The sequence below is a fragment of the Plectropomus leopardus genome, chromosome 20 (genome assembly GCF_008729295.1).
Source record: "Plectropomus leopardus isolate mb chromosome 20, YSFRI_Pleo_2.0, whole genome shotgun sequence".
Classification (NCBI taxonomy): domain Eukaryota; kingdom Metazoa; phylum Chordata; class Actinopteri; order Perciformes; family Serranidae; genus Plectropomus; species Plectropomus leopardus.
The window spans coordinates 22,590,814-22,604,425 of record NC_056482.1 but is presented as its reverse complement, the minus strand read 5'-3'; the positions used below and the strand labels follow the sequence as shown (position 1 = coordinate 22,604,425).

General features: G+C 41.1%; 1 protein-coding gene across 1 annotated transcript in view; it reads left to right on the top strand.

Annotated features, from left to right (window-relative positions):
• The window catches only part of igsf9a (immunoglobulin superfamily, member 9a), a 65,573-nt gene extending 57,489 nt beyond the window's left edge, over positions 1 to 8,084 (top strand). The window contains exons 15-21 of the mRNA XM_042509698.1: positions 252 to 469; positions 835 to 919; positions 2,735 to 2,905; positions 3,296 to 3,332; positions 3,636 to 5,846; positions 6,308 to 6,381; positions 7,912 to 8,084. Of these exons, the coding sequence (XP_042365632.1) occupies positions 252 to 469; positions 835 to 919; positions 2,735 to 2,905; positions 3,296 to 3,332; positions 3,636 to 5,846; positions 6,308 to 6,381; positions 7,912 to 8,084 (2,969 nt within the window). The remainder of the gene's footprint in view (positions 1 to 251; positions 470 to 834; positions 920 to 2,734; positions 2,906 to 3,295; positions 3,333 to 3,635; positions 5,847 to 6,307; positions 6,382 to 7,911) is intronic.
• The last annotated feature ends 5,528 nt before the right edge of the window (positions 8,085 to 13,612 follow it).

Sequence of the window (13,612 nt, the reverse complement as noted above, 5' to 3'; positions counted from 1 at the left end):
ATAAATATAGTAAATTTTCCTGACAGCATATTTGCCCGAGGTGTAATCAAATACAACAAACTTGGCAGTACACTGTATGTTGTGCTCTATTTGTGCTCTGCAACAGATCTAGCATCAACCCCGGCCTTCCTCTCCTCACACTCTCAAGGTTGAACATCTGTGGCAGTAGCAATTTCCTCCACTGTAATTTAATTTTTCCGCCACAGCCTATCTGGCTGATCAGCTGAAGGTCTTTTTTCTCTCTGCATCAGATTCTCCACCAAGCAGAAGGAAACTGAAGCCCCCTGCCTCGCTGTCAGCTCATCAGGGCTCAGCAGGTGTCGTGTTGCGATGGTCCCTTCCTGACGCCCAGCATCCTCCCATCACCAGCTTTGTTCTCCAATCCCGCACCGAGCAAGGGGAGTGGTTTGATTTGGACGAGAACATCAGTGCCAACGGTAGCGAGATAGTCGTTCCGGGTCTGCACAAGGTAACAAGCCAGTCACACTGCTCCCTCTGAGACTAATCAGTCCATGCCACTTGTTGAATGCCCTGGAGATTTTTTTTATCTAGGCTATACCTCCGTGGTTTTACTTGTGTAGACTCTCATTTATGCACACTACATGGCAGCCATCACTTTTCTATCGTCTCAATCTGTGTGCGCTGCTGTTTCTTCTCTCCGCCCGTCTCATCCTTCTTTTTTCTCCTATACAGGCCTACACAAATTCAAATGAACTTCATTAGCATTGCAAGCACAGTCCCGTGTTGACAAAGTGTGGTTTCATCCTCTGTCCTCCCCACTGTGTGTGTGTGTGTGTGTGTGTGTATGTTTGTGTGTGCGGATGCTGGTCTCAGGACTGTGTGTACGAGCTGCGGCTGCTATCTCGTCGCGGGGAGTTGCTGAGCGAGCCCAGTCCATCAGTCAATGTCTCAACCGTGGGTAGGTGTTCGGCAGCAACCTTGCCCCATTCGCGCTCTCACCCCACCCTCTGTTTCAGCCCATCCTCGTCTCGCCATCTACATTTCCAACTCTTCTCTCTTTATGTCTTCCCCCGTCCCTCTTTACCCAGCGTTGGACCAAAATTAGAGCAGGCCCCCAGGGAAACGCTGTCCATTAGAGGCCTAAATTATAGAAATAGCTCCACTAATAACTTCTCTAAAGAGTTAGTGATAGAATTTGCACTGGTCTTTTCTGATTCTTATGTGAATGTGACATGAATGTTTCATTAGATATAGTACAGAGACTTCAAACAGAGGGACATACAACTCCCACGGGTACAACCCGAGGATTGTCAGAGCCACAGCTGGTATATTGTTTAACATGATCTCAGTTAGATGTGTGACTGAGCAAAACAATCAAGATTGCTGATGATGATTTGCTGATAATGAGCTTCAGGGACGTAGATGGGAGATTAGATCCACTTAAACCTGGTAATACCAAACCTCACAGCAATCTTGTTTTATTTTAATGAGTTACTCTGTGATGTAAATGAATTGTATTTACTGCTGGAAATGTGTATGTATTAAATGTCTTTGCTTAGCTCTTCATAAAGCTAAATAGCTTTATGCAGAAAAAAAGGTTTATTAATAGATACTTTATTAATTACTTTGTTAATTTTTTATCAAGTACATTGTTAAAAATCGTAATTAAAAATTTAAATATAAATGTCTTCATTTTTTTAAGAGATACAAAATCTATTTATAATTTTTAAATTATAAAATAACTTTTTATTAATTTATAAACATTTATTTAGATTGTGGTATTTTATGAATTTAAAAAGTGTATATATAATATATATATATATATACACACACATATATATATATATATATATATATATACATATACATACATACATACATATATATATATATATATATATATATATATATATATATATATATATATATATATATATATATATATATATATATATAAAGTAGGTTACGAAAATGGTCTGCAGACAGATCGAAGCCGAGTAGCTGTTCATTCAGGTAGGCTAGGTTGATGGTGTCCAGCAACTTCATCAGTATTTCTAGTGGGCTTCTCCACCTGCAAGATTGTGTGAGATCAGCCACCAAAACAACTGATGAAGCATTTGGTTCACGCAATCAAAGAATTTCTGTACTGTCAGAAACAGGGTCATGACCTGACTGCAGACCATTTTCGTAACCTACTTGAGTGAATACCTGCTCAGCTTCAATGTGTCTGGCACCTTGAAAAGGTGTTCTCTTCACAGATTAATCCCCATGACCAAAAAATGTGTATCTATAGCCGTAGATGTTTTGAAATCCATACTGCCTGATAAATGTGTTTTTCAAGATAAACCTGCACATCTTACGGAGGCCTTTTGTTCTGACTAGCTTGTGGCACACCTGTGTAATAATCACATTTAATCAACATGTTGATCGAAAATGAAAATGGATGGATTAATGCAGAAAAGGAGACAATAACATAGATTTTAAAAAATTTGGGAAAAAAAATTTCAAGAAAAAATTTTAGGTTTTTAATCTCAACTCACAAAAAATGTGAACAAAAAAGTGTTGTATCTTTATTCAAACATTTACAAATAATACAAATTATCAAAGATAAATCGGAAATAATTATATCTCTATTTTTAAACTTCTATTCATTGTCTTTGCTGTTTATCAACTGCTTTTTTTTATTTATTATTGTTGACACTAAAGTCACACTTAGCTTTGCTTTGACTTTTATCTCCCCACATATATCTCACTGATGAAAATTATGTCACAGGGATGGAGATGTACCCCTCTACATCCCGACTCCTGGAGTACGTCCCGGAGCCATTACTGGCGGGCGTGCTGGGCGGGGTCGGCTTCATGTGCTTGGCACTGGTCTTGCTGCTGGGGTCCGCCTGTGTCATCAGCCACAAGAGGGACCGGCGTCGCAGAAAGAAGAAGGATGGTAAAACGCCCCTCACTCCTGAGACTCGGCAGACACTCACTTTGATGAACTGCATCATGAATATCATCATTTATTCAATAAAATATTGAAGGCACTTTCAATCCATTATATAAATCATACCCCCACTGCATGGATTTGGCGCTTCCCTTGTCCCCCTCGCTCGTCCATTCAGTTGTAAAAGTTATTGATGTCATTTACATTACTTGCTAATTAGGGTAATTTCTCATTAGTGGCTGATAAATGTAAGTGTAATTAACTTTTTGGACAAGCCCCGGTGCCTCAGGCCCTTTAATGGGCTCTTATTAGGCTTGATTATGTTTTTACTTCTTGGTCAGTGTGGTTGTATCCTAATGAGTCAGATACCATCTTGCCCCTCTCATTCCCTTTCAGATCCCCCCTCTGCCATCTATAAATGCTCCCCATCAATGTAAGTACCCCTTTATCATTTCATTATAATGGCTGCCATTGACCTTTCCTTCTGCCTCCCTTACTAACTAAATGCTGAAAATGCCAGCACTTAAGTTATTTTCTTCTTCAGATCTTATTTTTCTCGCTCATCTTCATCTGCTGCTGCTGCTGTTTTAGTCTCTCTCTTGTCTCTCCCGCCCCCTCTTTCACTCTCACTCAATCTTATTTTCTCCGTCTCTATTTCTCTCCCTCTTACACCTCCATTTTTTCTTACAATTTTCTTCTTCCACTCCCTCCCTCCTCCTTTTTCTCTCTCTCATAGAAAGACTTCAGGCACTGGCAGTCCAGACAGTGTGTTGAAGAGAAGCCTACTTCCAGCCAGCGTCCTCTATCCCACCACTTCCTCCACCACCACCACCTCCTCCTCATCGCAGACAGACTGTTCCTCCTTTAGCACCGAGAATCATCAGCAGCGGAAGCAGCTCCTCTCCAACTTCAGCCGAGGCCGTCTCACTAGGACGACTTCTACACCCGTTTCCCCTCCGATTGAGTTGATCTCCAGAGGTCCGGATGGGCGTTTTGCACTTCCAACATATGACAGTAACACGCTGAGCCAGAAAAGGTATGACCAAGTCCGAAGGTCTGTGTCGTTGCGCTCGGAAAGGAGAGACGGAACGCAGCCGCCATTCGTGCTTTCTGTTGATCTGCCGCCTTGCAAACAAGCAGAGGCAAACTCTGAAATTGACATTTGTGGCCTTCCTAATCATCGCCCTTATTTTTTAGATCAGAAGTCAAGCTGTGATGGCTTTCCTGACTTAATCAGCATGTGCTCAAACAGTACTTTGGCCACATTCCCCCATCAAGACAGAGAAATAACTCCCACATTCCCAGTGCTCCCGCATATCCGCTCCAGCCTAGGTCAGCCATCAACGACCGCCAGCGCTCTTGTTCTCCAAATGGAGCACGAGCGAGAGACGGGGAACCTGAGTCGCTGCCTGAAGCTGGCTCAGGAGCGGGAGGAGCTGGAGAGGGAGCTGCAGAGGTACACACTGGAAAGAGGCTCCATGAAGAGGGGGCATTCAGACGCTTCAGCTAATGAGCTTATGTGGGAATGTAAGAGCAGCACTTTGCCCCTCAGATACCTCCAGGGTGGCAGGGAGAGCTTTGGTCTGCCACAGAACCCGTTCACTTCATCCTCCGAGCACTGGGATCCCAATCGTCCTGCCTCTCCTCTTACTCTGATCTCAGGTGCGAGCCTTTCCAGAGCATCCTCGAGTTCCTCTTTTCTCAAGTCCGGCCACCATCGTCCCGCTCCATCCTTCACCAAACAGACTCCCCTCCCATCTGAGGAGGCAGGCAGTTTTTGCAAAGGCAGATTAACTCTCCCACATCTCTCCTCAAAGCACCAGAGACATGAAAGGGTAGAGGCAGCACCAGAGGGCTATGATAATTCACCACAATCCACAGTCTTAGAAATGCAAACGAATGATTCATGCTCTGAGGCGCGAAGACAGAACAATCTTAGTCATGGCGGCCTTTCAGCGTCGTCTTTCCATAGCGGTAAATACAGCGAGAGATCTAATTCGGCTCTCGGTGCTGTGCCAGACTCTTCAAAAGCGGAGGTGGCGTTCCCCGGGCCCACTGATGAAGACGTGGAGATGAGTGTGGATGAGCCAGAGTTGGAGGTGTGTGTGATGCGGCCTACGAAGCCCATGCTGCACCACAGAATCGCCTCCCATGTGCAACGAGGGCACTCGCTGACTCGCAGAAGTCGGCGTGAAGACGTGAGTAGGAGCTTTAACTGTCCTACTTCTGTGCAGGATTTTATCAGCGCTTCTCCGCAAACTCCAGAACTCTGTGCTGGGTCCCAAGAGTCCAAATTCTGGCACTCAAAGCGGCGAAGTCAGAGCCTTGACTCGCGTAGACACAAAGAGAGCAGCTTTCTGACCCCTGATGCGTGGATTGACTCTCTCAGTCAGGAAAACTGCTCTGTTGCGTCCTCATGTCGCCCTGACACTCTGTTCTGGGGACCCCAGAGTTCTCTGACCAGAAAAATCTCCAAATCTCCTGCAAATTCTCCTTCTGCTACCCAAGCTGCGCCCCAGTCACCTCCTGCTGTGGATGCTGCTTTATCTCTGAGGAGACGAGCAGAAAGGCTCACACCAAATGCTGACATGCTTTGCCACTACGAGCCAACAAAAGAGGCGTCCATCTTTCCGAAAGCTGCCAAACAGCCAGTCGACTATCGAGCGGCCATGAAAGAGGCAGAAGGTTGCTTAGACGCCATGAGGGACGCTTCCAGATGCAACAATTTGCAAGAGGCACTCGAAGTAGAGGCGGGAGGCTACGAGGGAGTGCCAGAGTCTGGAAGCAGCTACAGCAGTTACGCTAGCAGCGGGCGAGGCAGCATGGAGCCCGCGAACAGACGCCTGTCTCTGTGTCACCTTTCCCCAACTTTCACCAGCTCACCTGAGACTGTAGAGGAGAGCCAAGGGAGCACAGAGGACAATCACAAAATGGAACCAAGCCAAAGGTATTAAGGACATAATGAATGATGGCAATTATGTTTCACAGGAGAAAATGTGTGGGCTAACATTGGTAGTGCTACAGGAGCCTGTGCAGTCATTGTAAGGCTTTCAAGGTTGGTTCAACATCATTTAAAGGAGGAAATAAAGAAATGTTTTCCAATTATGATGGTCTTTCACATACTGTATAGTTAATTTCAACAGATTTTATGCTTCCTTACGAACCAAAACTGCCCACCATATGGTGTTGAGAAATGTCAACAAAGAAAAAAAAAAAATTAATCCCTCTGAATTGCTCTTCAAGCATAAAGCAAGCAGAGTCCTTTAGATTTGTTATGGTGTCTTTGTGTTGTAGGTAAACATTTTTCTCTGTCGTTTAAAAATACTCAAAATCGTTTGATAGAATGATAGAAGAAATAAAAACTAAAGGTGTGTGCTTATTCACCAAGATGTTTTGTAACCTCTGCAGGAGAAAGGCCTCGGTTGATGAGAACTATGAGTGGGATGCTGCTGATTTCTGCTCACAACCTGGAGACCATGATGGTGAGGATTTTTCTGCTCTCATTGATAATATTCAGTTCATCTTTTGGTGCAAACTGACACAAAACCAGATACATCTGTTTAGAATCAGTAATACAGTGCAATAATACCTTTTTTGAAATCAATCACAGGTCCCTGAAACAAATAAAAATAGTATTGTGGCAGACGTGATATCAGCATATATTGAATCAGTGTCCAAAGAATCTATATAATATTGTATCAGGATGAAACTTGTAATTTACACCTCTAATGACTCTGTAGAAAGAAAAACAACTCTGCTATCAGCATTTACACTAAATTGGCTATGTCATTTGTCCAGCAAATAGCTGATTAGTAATGACTTCCATTATTTGGCACCATTTACCTTTAGGATCATGGGTAAGTGGCACCTCAGCTTTGCAGTGGTTAGCATTGTCTCTCTGAGTGCAGTTCTGGGTTTAAACCCATCGTCTGGCTTCTGTGTGGAGTTTGCATGTTACTGGGTTTTCGTCGGTTGCTCTGACTTCCTGTTAAAACCCAAAGCCATGCACGTTAGGTTGACTGGCGATCTTAAACATTGCCTGTAGGTGCGAATGTGAGTGTGATTGGTTGCTTCTGTGTGTCAGCACTTTGACTGATTGATCAGTCCTTGTTGTAATGATTTTGGTGGCACCAGTACTTTTATGTTATGTAATCATGGAAATCATTTGGAATTTTCTAGCACACTTTTTGATAATTAAAAAAATGAAAAGAAAAGCTGAGCAAAAAAGCTTACCTAGACGTGGTGGAATGATCTATTGGCACAACACGCTGGCGTTTTTTTCTATCTTTCTATTCTTTCCTCCTCCTTTTTCTCTCTGATACAAGAGTACCAGCAACCGCTCCAATAGATCACTCCACCATGTCTATGTAAGCTGGTTCTTTTTGGCTCCGTTTTTAAATTTTTTTTATTTTCAAACACCACCTTGTTTTACCACTATTAACTTGACACACTGTGCACACCTCTCTTGATTCTTTTTTTTTTTGCACTTTTTAATGACTGATTCATCGTCTTATACAGAGTTAACAGATTCTGCATTTACCCTTATGTTTGACATGATTAATATGTAGTGTTCCTTACTTGCCTAAAAATATATACTAATCAGTGGACTTACCTATCTTGTCATATAAAAAAAAAAAACCCAAGACCTTTAAACTTAAATTCAGTGGTTGCAGTAACAGTGTAGTACGCATGGTGGAGAGCAACATTTAACAAGCCATTACACGAACACTTAGCAATTTTTAATCTGATGTAGGTGACATTTGTTAAGAACAAATTAACAGAAAGGTCGGGCATGTTTTTACTCTTTGCCTCCTTTGAATTAACCTTGCAAGCTAACCTACATTTGCACTCAGAAGCCGGTATTTAATATGCAACCCTTAACCTGTGAGTGTTTCATATCTGTGGGAGTTCAGGGTGGAGGCAACGAAACCAAAAGACATTTATTAAAATAACATCCGCGGTAAAATATGGGGAAACTCAAAGACAATTCAGTTTCTTTTCTTTACCCACAGGTCTGCTTCCTTCATTGAATCTACTGAAGCCTGCGCCGCCGACGCCGTGCTGTAGTCTTCCCAGAATGCAGTGCTCTACTAATGCACAGAAAAATTGCCCTCAGCGCTCTCTGCTCCTGGGGCATCAAAGCGGCTGCTCTGCTGAGCCAGAACCAGACACCGTGCTGTTCTGACAGCGCCAGCCCTCGGCTCATCTCACCTGGTGTGTCCTTTCTCTTATTGACTTGCGTCACAAGGTGTCAAAAAGTGCATGTGGCAGAAAGTGAGCTTTTGTCTGATCGATCTAATTCCCTTTTTCAAACCAAGAAAAAAAAGCCTAAGTACAGAATCGCTTTTAGGGAGGTATTCTACTCAGTCTCTTTGTTAAACTTGGCAAATAATGGTTTTCAACAACACAGGCTTCAGTCCAAATAACAGAGTCACCTTTGGCCTAATGCAGAGCTTTAAAAATTTGTTTTGCTTTGTGACCCATCGTCATCACGCTCTTGGCATTTTCTTTTGAAACAGTCTGCCAATCTGCCGATATCAAAGCTTTTCACTGCGCTGATGGATTCGCCACGTCTTCTGTGTGGTGGTTTGATATGCATTCATCATCCAGGGATGACTCAGTGGCCACACAAGGGACAAAACGATTCAGTCATCAAGTGACTGGTTTAGGCTGGGGATGATTAAGTTTTTAGATATCATCCATCACCTTTGAGTCTAATAAGAGGTGTTTATGAAATGCCAATAAATAAGGAAGATAAACAGAATTTAAAAATGTGATTCTGCTACACTTTTACTTTTCTGCTCTACGCTATTTCAAAAAGTTTAATATCCCAGCAGAGATCATTATCTGCTTTTATGCTGAATTTTCGGAATCTAAAAATCTACACAGTGTTGTTGAAAGCCTTATTTCCTCTCCAGGCTGCTCCTTGTTCAGTGAAGCAAGACCTCTAATTATGTTTGGTAATTGAAGAGGGTCAAGTCAGCTTGTAGGGTTTGTCCTTGCTGTTTTTTACGGACACCAAAGCAAACTAGCTTTTATTTTTGTTCTTTTGGCTTGAATTTACTAAGGATCAATCAACAGAGTGATTACTGTTTTTTTCCTCGCAGCAGCACCTGTTTTTTGCCTGCACAGTTGTTCACATTAACACTTGCAAGCCGACAGTGGCGCTGATAAGTGGCACCAGTTGAGTGGTTAAATGCCTTGTTTGAGGGCGCGTCAACAGCAGGTAGTGAACACATTAGTGCAGGGCTGCGGGAGCAACAATTCAACATTATAACATATCGACTTACAATGGTATTTCATAGTAGTGCTGTCAGTTTTCAAAATGCTTTTGTCCAAGTTAAGAGTTACAAGCAGCTGAATCGAAAATTAACACTTTTTTATTTGTGTTCAGCCTCATCCAACAGCAAAGTTTCAGACTCAAGTTAATTCATTTCCATGGAAACTGTATGCTCAGTGGATTTACTCTCAGAGGGGAAGTTCATTTTTGTGGCACTTAATGCCATATTCTTTTTATTGTGTTTGGGAATAACTGCCTTTTACAAGTTTCATTCATGGTATAATTATGACTAGAAACTGTATTTTTAAAGCTTCAATATATCAGACTTGGTGATAAATAATGTGTAAGTGCTCAAACAGTGTTGCAATTTTTCTCAAAGGAAAAAAAGCTAAACCCTGCTCAAAAATCCACCAGATGATGCTTGATGGAGTCATGGGCTAATCTGCATATTGGTGACTTAAAGGGTAATTGGTATTTTTTTAGAAACAAAATTTTTTAAATTGGTCCAGTATTGACCAAGAAGACGTCGGCCGACAGAAACAGGCTGCAATGTAAACACTCAGGTGTGCGTACTGTCACCTTATGTCCACTAAAAGTGCTAAATTTTGCAACTGACAGGCACAGTTTGTTATTTTTAGTGTCTGCAACATATAAAAACAAGCCCTACAGAGATACCGTTTCCTTAATGTTGTCAGACACTCAGAACAACAACATGAGCCGGTCAGTGGCAAAACAAGCACTTTAAGTTGACTTAAAGACTTAAAGTGACAATGCACAAATGCCCCAAGGGGTTACAATGCAACCTGTTTCCCTGCTGCGGCATTCTCTATAGCTATATTTTTTAAAATTCCTATCATGTCATCAATATGAATTTAAATTTGCCTAAATTTTGAAACATTTGTATACAAGTCAAGACACTATAATAAAGTCACTCAAGTAAACTCTGAGAGAGTATAACACCTAAATAGTTAAGTTCAATCATTCTAGTGCAGAGGAGGAGTTCCCTGTCAAAACAACGGCGATCAGTGATTGGTTGTTTTATTTACATATTCCCAGCTCATTCATGTTTCCGTCTGACTGATGATTGGTCGACTGAACGTGCTGCTGCTCTCCCCTGCTCACTGACCACATTTGGTCCACATGAGAACACACTCACTGAGAAATATTGTTTCTTTTCATGGGAGGGGAGCACAAATTCATTTTGCTGTGCCACTTACTGGTGTGACTGGGTTTCGTCTGTTCAGCCTCACAATGGAACAGTTCATATCAATAGTACATCAATTTTATATGTGGTATATCCTGTATTTTTATGCTTAGATTGGAAAAAGCCAAAACCATTGATCTTGTCCAGCCCAGCTTCCCAGTGTAAATTAAGATTGTTCCTATTAGTTATGGGGGATCAAACCAGCGACGTTGCAGGCACAAACCTGCTACCACTGATTCTAAACCTGCTCAAAGAAACATGCTATTGCCTCATGCTCTCTTTTCTTCATGAACAATGGAGGGAAATTGGGTTTTGCTTGCTGCACTAGCTTAAGGCCTTCACATTAGTCAACCAAATAATTAACTCAGAGCTCCACAGCGTACCGGAACATTGTGTGGTATCCATCCTATAATTGAAATTCACTCATAGAAGCTGCATTTACTGCAAATCAATGTTTCACTTCTGTAGAACATTTTCATTTTCTGGTGTACACATATTGTACCTCAAAACCCACGTGCTGCTCAGGGGATTTGTAGTCAGCACTACTTTTTTGCCTACCCTTTTGAAAATGAATCTAAATATTGTGCATCCAATACATCACGCAAAAGAACATATGTGAAAATATTTGTACACGGATATACTTTTAATGTTTAAAGAAACATTTCTGCCTGTTTTTCACTTTCAAGGCTAAAACCTAAACAGTAAACAGCTGTATGTTGAGTTATCTCATGGGCGTAGATTTTGGGGGGACAAAGGGGACACTATTTATATTAGCACATGTGCATCCTCCCAATAACAACATAAAAGTAGCATAAAATATTCTTTTGACAAAATTAAAAACATTTCCACTCTAAATGGATACAGAAAAGACACAAATTGGTGCATAGAAATTCACTATAAAGCAGGATATAATTATAATTCTGCATCAAACTGATACCGAAGGCTCTGCATAGATACCGAGCTGTGATATGCACCTCTCCAGAAATATAACTATGTGTGAAAGGCAACGTAGACCTCCTCTTTATTTTTTTAAGCTGAATACTATTCATCTCAGCGGAAAAGAAATATTTTATGTACTTTAATTTGATATATAAGAAACAATAGGCTAAATAAAGATGACAATTAAGCCCCCACACAACGGCATTGGAAATGGACTTATGCTAATAACAATAGCATGTTGTATTTGTGGGGAATGCGTATCTATTATGAGACTATTGTTTTGTCGGTGAACCTTGTGAGTTGTGATGTGTCTGTTATTCCCGGCTTCATATAAGTAAGGGAAAACTCTGCTAGCCACTAAGCTTTTCTTATAGATGTAAAATGCCATATGGCTTATGCTAATTACGTGAGCATATTATATTTATTGTGTCTTTGTGTCTAGTATGAGACAAGTGTTTTGCCAGTGAACCTGGTGAATTGTAATTGAGCTGAATTTTGTAACATTAGGCCTACCTTTGTTAAATGCTGCTGTTGTTACCACAGTTTCATATGCAGTCTCGTGGAAAACTCCACTACTACTACTAGGCTAATTTATAGCTACAATGCAAAAATGCTTAGGCTTGTACTATTAGCATCAGGGTGTTGTATTTGTGGTGAAAATGTGTCCAGCAGAAGACAAGTGTTTTGTCTGTGAATCCTGGGAGTTATAATGAAGCCAATTTGTTGCTAGTTAGCCATGTTTAATGTTTGTTTGAAGTGATCCATCAAACTTTAGCTATCAGCGCTTCACAGAAATGCTGACAAGCATTTTTGAGGTTTAACTGCAGAGCAACACAGACACACCACCCCACAAGTAAAAATGCTCACAATGGATAGGGCACATGCTTAGAGCAGACACACAGCCAAAAATCTGACCCTTATGCAAGAAATTAAGTGTTTGATGATCTGGGGCAGGACCCTCAGCCCCCTTTTTCATGTGTCCACCCCCAAAGTTTACCCCTTTTCCACCAACATGGAAAAGGTCCTGTTCTGTTCTGAAAAGGTTCTGTTGCGCCTCATTTTGAATCACTCAGAGCCTTTCAGCTAAAAATAAATTGGTTCAGAATCTGAGAAATTTGTTCTCAGCTGGAACCAAAAAATAGCAGGTTTTCCTTGACCTGAAGAGCAAACAGTGACAACATCAGCAGCCTAATTAATAGTTTGTCCATGCTTGTTTTGGGGGTAAAAACAGAAAAAAGCCCACAATTTTGCTTCTGCTGTTTCTCATTGTCGTGCATTGTGCAGCGCCTTTCTTTGATGGCACAATGACCAGAGCTCATTTGGTTGAAAAGGTTTATAAGTGATATGGAGGATCCCATCTTGAAATGTTCTTGTAGAAAAAGTACATAACACACCCCTGACTGTGTAGTTATGTGGATAAAGTGAGCTGCAAAATGCAACTTCACAAAGGAAACCTGTTCACAAAGAGTCGTGGACAACAGCGAGGGCTCATAAACCTGATTGTTATACTGCTACCTTTTTCAGTTATTGTTTGTACTTAGGGGGATTAGCTTTAAAGCAAGCGCTCTTTTATTATAGCCATTAAGCAGCAAATGAATTATTTGCAAATGCCAGGAAGTGACTCTTAAAGCTAGAAACCAATCAAGGTCTTATGAAAAGAAATGTCATATACAAATTGAAAAGTGTAACCAAATGCTGCTCATGTTAGCCGGGTAATTTCTAAACTCACCATAATTAGTGTGGGGCTCGAGTCTTTGTGTGAGTGAATGTCAACATACGGTAAAACTTTCCCAGACTGGATTATCTGTATTTAAGTAATCTATGTAATTATCGCATACCCCGAGTTTTTGTTTCTAAAAAAGTTACAGTGGGGCCACAGTACAGTGTCTCTTTTTTAAATCAACCACTTCCACCAATTTTCACTGGAAAAATACCCAGATTTATTCTGACTGTAGCAGACCAGTTTAAACTGATTCCACTCTCCTAACACAATCAAAATTTGTCTTTTCTGCTGCAAGAAGAGGGTGTTAGCTGGAGTGAAATGCAAATAAGCTGCTGAGTGAGAGTCCTTCTAAGTGATTAAAAAAAAAAACCCAACTGTTAAAGATCAGAAAGTTTGAGCTGTAAATGGTATTGTAATAATCCAAATCTCACCTGCTTTTTTGTATTATTACTTTTTTAAATTAGATTTTCACACACTTGGAAAAATGTAAAGTTTGATAAACTCTTTTAAAAGCAACAGAGAACCTGCCGTTTTTCTCAACAACTTTAAATATTCTTGACTAAAAAA